The sequence below is a fragment of the Oreochromis aureus genome, linkage group 11 (assembly GCF_013358895.1).
Source record: "Oreochromis aureus strain Israel breed Guangdong linkage group 11, ZZ_aureus, whole genome shotgun sequence".
In the NCBI taxonomy this organism is placed as follows: Eukaryota; Metazoa; Chordata; class Actinopteri; order Cichliformes; family Cichlidae; genus Oreochromis; species Oreochromis aureus.
The window spans coordinates 11,775,648-11,781,951 of NC_052952.1; the positions used below are offsets into that span (position 1 = coordinate 11,775,648).

The 6,304-nt window shown below is 37.0% G+C and overlaps 1 protein-coding gene across 2 annotated transcripts; it reads right to left on the bottom strand.

Annotated features, from left to right (window-relative positions):
- Positions 1-1,093: 1,093 nt before the first annotated feature.
- On the bottom strand, positions 1,094-5,291 carry LOC116314936. Of its 2 annotated transcripts, none has more exons than XM_039619824.1 (5): positions 5,100-5,291; positions 4,778-4,801; positions 3,864-4,158; positions 2,903-3,051; positions 1,094-1,550 (listed from the first exon to the last, which is right to left on the bottom strand). In XM_039619824.1, the coding sequence occupies exons 1-5, from the start codon at positions 5,131-5,133 to the stop codon at positions 1,204-1,206; spliced, it is 849 nt and encodes a 282-aa protein (XP_039475758.1). In that variant the 5' UTR covers positions 5,134-5,291; the 3' UTR covers positions 1,094-1,203. The 2 variants fall into 2 exon arrangements, with proteins under 2 accessions (XP_039475758.1, XP_039475757.1); XM_039619823.1 differs by having other exon boundaries at positions 3,864-4,170.
- Positions 5,292-6,304: the final 1,013 nt, after the last annotated feature.

The following is a 6,304-nucleotide window of genomic DNA, read 5'->3' on the forward strand; positions in this document are numbered from 1 at the left end:
ATTTGTATTATATTTTAAATTTTTTATAGAATTTGGAATGGCTAAACACTGTAGCACAGAGTGTTGCAGTGGATTAACTAAGAGGATTAAATCAAAACCTGTAAACAGCTGATATACAGATTTGCCAGTATGCAAAGTTTGTCAACCACTGCTGACTGTTTGTCTGTTTGGCAGCTGTTTACACAGCTGCTGCAGAGACGACATATTTGATCCTATAGATGTGAATGCTTGTAGATGCTGACCTTGGAGACAAAGTAAACATTATATTTGTACACTATACTATTCTGAGTCTGTTCTTCTGGCTTTAAACATCTGAGGACAGACTCAGTGTTCAGAAATGTGTTTGTACTACTGGGACCAACACAGTGGAACTGATTCTTCAACTCGAGTTACTCATTTGGTATTGATTTCCTAACAGCAACCTAAAAAAAAGAAGTAGTACATTACATCAAAGCAGCTAAAACTGATTAACTTCTGCTACGTAACTGACCAGATCAATATCTCAGGTTTTCTATAAACACAAAGCAGGAATCTTAAAAAAATGGTGTAAAATGTATGTAGGCCTTTCTTCTCCTCCATAAACAGATAAACACACGTGAATAAATATTTTCTTCTGTTTGCAAATTTACATATTCAGCCAAACTACGAATCCATTTAAGCAGAAATACATTAATGCTGCAGCATTTTACAGTGTACAAAATATATGTGGAATTATACAGTGTATTTAAATGAGATGACACGTTAAACACAAAAAACTTGGTCAAGACTAAGATGATGACAAAAAAACTTCATCACATTATGATCGCACCATGAAATACAATAGTTCTAACTGTAATTTATTATTATTATTCCTTTTTATTCTCTTTCAGTTTGTACAGCACCTTTAATCTGGTCAATCTGTGTTGTTTTTAAATGTCCTTATAAATAAATTGACATGACATACAGCATCAGACAAAAACAAGTGATCATAAAGCAGGCAGTGAGGAAAGCGAAGTAGCCTGTAGAAGATTTTTAAAAATAAACAAAAACATGTTTCTGAGTGTTAATAGAAAAGTTTTGGTTAATTTCACCACTGTTTATGTTCCTACTACACTGAGCCTGAACCCATCACCTTTGATTTATTAGAGGAAAGTTTGCTACAACCCAACAAGCCACTACTGACACCTGTCTAACTGAATAAACAAAGCCAATCCATGGATCTTCTTACACTGCACAGATGAAATTATATTTATCATAAACAGACTTCTTGTACCACAGATGGTTCCCACTTGTATTCATGGCACCACTCATGCTACAGTCTGCTGTTCTTGTCTCGTCTGGAGCCCACCGATCAAAACCTACACAATGATCATCAACCCAGAACCAGAGGTCCAGGGTGCAGCTGTAGTGAAGACCCAGCCAGACAAAGGGAGTGTCAGCCTTCTGAGCCTCCAACCCAACCCAGCCCTGGGTCTCTTTATCAAGGATGGAAACCAGATCCATGTGTTCCTCTCTGCAGTGGTACAGGGCGTCTTCCCATGTCTTGTTCTCTTTAATCAGTTTAAATGGCTCTAAAAGGAAAACATCAAAACATGAAACTTAGAAGCATCAAACCAAACAGTGTTTCTGAGTGTCTAACATGCTGTGTTAATTCAAGCACATAATTCTTACTGTCAACATTTACACATTTATATTGACTCTACTGACTGAGCAGTTAACTTAGTGCAGGGGTCTGCAACCTTTAACACCCGAAGAGCCACTTGGACCCGGTTTCCACGCAAAAGAAAACACTGGGAGCCGCAAATACTTTTTGAAATCTAAAATGAAGATAACACTGTATATATTGTTTTTTACCTTTATGCTTTGTGTGAACAACTAAAGTAAGTAAGTAAAGTTTATTTATTAAGCGCTTTTCACAGACAGGCGGTCACAAAGCGCTGTACACAAATATTAAAATAAACAATACAATCAATAGACATTATACACAATGTAAAAGATCAAATGTAAATAATGTAAAGAATATAAAATACGTAGATCAACAAAAGGCTTGTTTGAACAGAAAGGTTTTAACTGCTTTTTAAAAGAATCCACAGAGCAACTAAGGTGTGTTACTTATAAAATCCATGAAGTGCTACAGAGAAAATTACATTTTAGTTATGTAATGAACACATTTTGAACTCTTAAGAAATATAACAAAAGGAAAGACACCCAGCTGAACTAAAATGATCCATGTAGCAAACAAAAACTGTTGTGAGCCGCCACCTTTTTAAAAAGTAATTGGAAAAAAAAGCACTATGCCGCTAAAAAAAAAATAGATATTTGCAAAATTCTGCCTAAATATCTATTTTACCTGGTTAATGTGTGTGGCGGGGCGTGGTCTGCAGTGCCGCTGAATGGGAGTCGGACGCACCTGAGCGGCACCCGCAATCGCGCCTCGCCGCCTTAAAGTCTGTGCGCTCTCTGCTGTTGTGTTGTCGGGTTGTGAGCTGAAAAGCTACAGCCGGCTGTATGCGTACATCAACCGTGTGTGAAAAGTGGTCAATAAAGAGATGCTGAAAAGCATGTCCATGCAAACATCGTCGGGTCTGCAGTGATATGTTTACAATGAGACTTCTGGTCCCAAACCTCGGCGCACAGCGTCTACAAATCGGGGCTTTCATCTTTACGCAGGACTGTAAGCTGTCATCTGTGAGGCGTGAGCGGTGTTTGTTTTAACATAGTTCACGGTGGAGAACAGCTGCCGACATAATGTGGATCCGAAGATCCATAATTGGCCTATCTGGGGTTGAAAGTCTCGATAAATGCACGGCTTTATTTTCCCAAACCATGCGGAGCCGCAGTATAAGGACTAAAGAGCCGCATGCAGCTCCGGAGCCGCGGGTTGCCGACCCCTGACTTAGTGGGTAAAAATGTTTTATTGTACCTTTTTTTCTGCCTTTCATCGTCACCTCACACAGAATTACAAGCCCTGGTGTGTTTTTGTACACAGTTACATAACGCCCCCACTTTGGTCCATTTTCACAGTTAAATGTATTATTTTCTCCCTTAGTAGTCGTGTTGATTGTTGCACACCTGTGATAAAAGACAAAGGGTTGGACAGATGTACAGAAATCATGATTAAATCATGTTGTAAACAGTGGAGACAGTTGAACAGCTGGATAATAAATGTGAGCTGCTGTCTGAAGAAAGAAGGAAAAACACCTACAAATAAACAACAAAGGAAAATGAGAATAAATAAAGATTTTATATTCTACACATATACTTGATTATTACTCCAAACCACATCACATCATATTAGACCTCCTATTTCATTTGATAGAACTGATACAGGGTTATCTGTGTTACTGTATTACTGGGTTTAAAGACAATTAAGTGTTTGGTTGAATTTTCTGTTTAACAACATTTTCTCTATTCAGTTCTTCTTTTCTTACTTTGAATGTGATATAAAATGTTGAAAATATTTTCCTCATTTGCTTTTGCTTTGCTTGTTTGCAGGTGTTTTCTAACTTGTAGTACATCAGCCTCTCAGCATCTCCACACCTATATTTTATTGTAGTATTTACACCAAACCCTGATAAGACTCTGAGATGATCAAAGGACACTTTTTGTTAGGATTCAGCACATCCAGCAGGAATCAGCTGTGACATCTATCATTTACATTCAATCAGCAAAATCAAGCCACAGAGGTTTCTCTACAGTCACTGTGAGATACAAATGTCACTACAAGCATTATAATCAAAGTGTTTTAGAACCAGAAAAAATTCAAATATTTTTTTTTTGGCTATTATAATCGCTGAAATTATTAATGGACACCATCTAAAAATATTGGACATGCTGGAGCCTGACTGAGAACAGAATGATTCAAAGTAAGATGAAGGTATTACTCAGTGGTGTCGGAAGCATTTCTCTCAGATGAGTTCCCGATGAGGATCCGAGCGCCTCTTAGATCAACATTTGATTGATTTATGTTGTAAATAGTGATGCAGGAAATTTCATATAGACCCAACAAGTCAACTGTCCACCAGCTGATGGGCTCAGTGGGTAAAGTGTGAGAACATCTCGTAATATTTCCGTCCAAAGCTCTGTCAGCAGTGTAGTTGACACCATTGTCTGTGTAGAATGAAGACTGAAATGCCACTTTGTCATCCAGTTTGATAGTTTCCCAGCCTGGACTACATCCTGATGATGTAACTGAAAATGGAGCAAAAGAAAATGTTAGAATGTCAAAATATGTTTCAGGGTGGGGCAAGAATTTTTCTTCTGCAACAACTTCTTTAACACACACACACACACACACACACACACACACACACACACACACACACACTTGATCCATCAGGTATGATACTCATTAAGAAAAATAGAATAATTTCCAAGCAGTAGGTAATGCCGTAATTCACGTGATTCGTGAATAAAAATTCATCAGAATGCGTAAAATAAATAATTTGACTCTGAGGGAATGTAACTCTCTCCCACCCACACCCCAAAGACAGCATGTTTATCAAAGCCCTTATTTTTAAAGCATCATCATGTAAATCCTTAGAAAAATGCTGCAATACTAATTTACATTTATTCATATAGATCATTTTCATATCAGAGTAATAATGCTTGAGTCCAACAGAAAATTCCCACATGAAACATGTTCCCATAAATATGATGTTTACTATGATGTAAAAAGATAAATAGCCATAAGTTTAAGTATATCTCTTTAAAAGACAGCACTTAACATATTCAGAACAGAAGTACCATCATAACTGTTGGTATAACCTGAAGAAACTGATTAGAAATGCACTCTTACCTGGATCCTGTTGAGTTGATCTTCCTGTGAAGTTTCAGAGAACGATGTAAGAATGAGTGAATTACTGCCAGCTCTGATATTGTTGTTTGGTAATACAGCAGAAAGCACAGAATGTAAACCATCCTTCAATACTCAGGCAGAAATGAAACCAGCTTTACTAAAGTCAAATCCTCTTTAAACTAAATGAAACGACTTTTGCTTTATCGAGCAGTTTGGATCAACTCACAGTAAAACTGAACTGTTATATTTGATCTTTTTCATTCTTTATAACGATCATTGAAACATCACTGTGCCAGGCAGGAACATCAAATGATCCACTTACCAATCAAAGTGATGAACAACAGACTCCACAGCATCTTTACTTTAGACTCTTTGCACAAATGTGTCCTCTAATAAGAGAAAGAAAAGACTTCTACCCTCACTCTGGAGTTTTCTGTAGACACACTGATGTTGATATGATCCCCTCTCTGAGTCACAGCTGGATTTGTACTTCTGTCACTTCCCTCATAGCTGCCAACATGAAAATACACATTTCTCCTGTTTACACTGAGAGTGAGGCTGTTATGGTCATTAGGCAAAGCATTCCCAGACTGATTTGCATCTGTGAACATACCACGATCGTTATGTTTCAGTTTACATTGTCCGTGAAAGTAGCAGCACATGCAAATACTTTTCCATACCAGTAAATTCATCTAACAAGTAGAGGATGGGTGAATAATGAGGTATAGAGGAACATAATGTTATAGTTACAATTTCTAAAGTATAAATTTTGATCTGCTCTATAACTAATTTATAGTAATTCTTTTCAACAATTAAAACAAAACTAATTACATTGTAACAATCAGTAAATCATTAACAAGCTGCTGGAAAAAAAGCCCCTCAACCAGTCAACCATTATGCCCTGCTTTCTGCTCTGCGTCTACATTTAGTTCAGTCTTGATGATACATTATTTAAAGCAAAATGAGTCGGGTTCTGTCCTCAAGCAAGTATAAAACAATCTTTTCAACCTATCAAGCCAGAACCTCAATAACAGTTGGCATTTTAAATTAAAATTGCACACATTTCATGTCTCGCAGCTGGTTGAATGCTGTGGAGTTCAGGGACCACAGAGGAAAATGGTACAAAGGAAATATAATATTTCATTAAAATAAAGGATTAAAAAAAATTCAGGTGAAATGTTTTTTTGTTCTTGTTATTCTTGGCTGGTGAACTCTTAGTCACCTATATAGCAGTTTCTAAATCCCTTCCCAGGTGTCTCAGCCCCCACTCACACCTTCACCCACGTCACCCAATAACTCAGATAATAGCATAAAGAGCAATGTTTCACTAAGAATCCATACCTGCTTATAAAACTAGTAACTACTTTGATCGGTGCACATTAAATACATTTGGACATTGTACAGCTGGATCAGACAGAGATGAACTTTAAATAAGTTCAACTTTGATATATTTAACTATAACATTGTCTTTTAAGTACCGGTGGGTTTTCTTATCACAATATTAAGATTTTTTTCTCTCAATTTCAG

Bases quoted from the DNA above. Each gene is read 5' to 3' on its own strand.
- LOC116314936 (XM_039619823.1), bottom strand. From the start codon at position 5,133: ATGCTGTGGAGTCTGTTGTTCATCACTTTGATTG. The intron at 3,052-3,863 runs GTAATACCTTCA...CTTTTATCACAG, and splicing joins AATGCTTCCGACACCACTGA to GTGTGCAACAATCAACACGA. The intron at 1,551-2,902 runs GTACAATAAAAC...TTTTCCTTTTAG, and splicing joins GATGAAAGGCAGAAAAAAAG to AGCCATTTAAACTGATTAAA.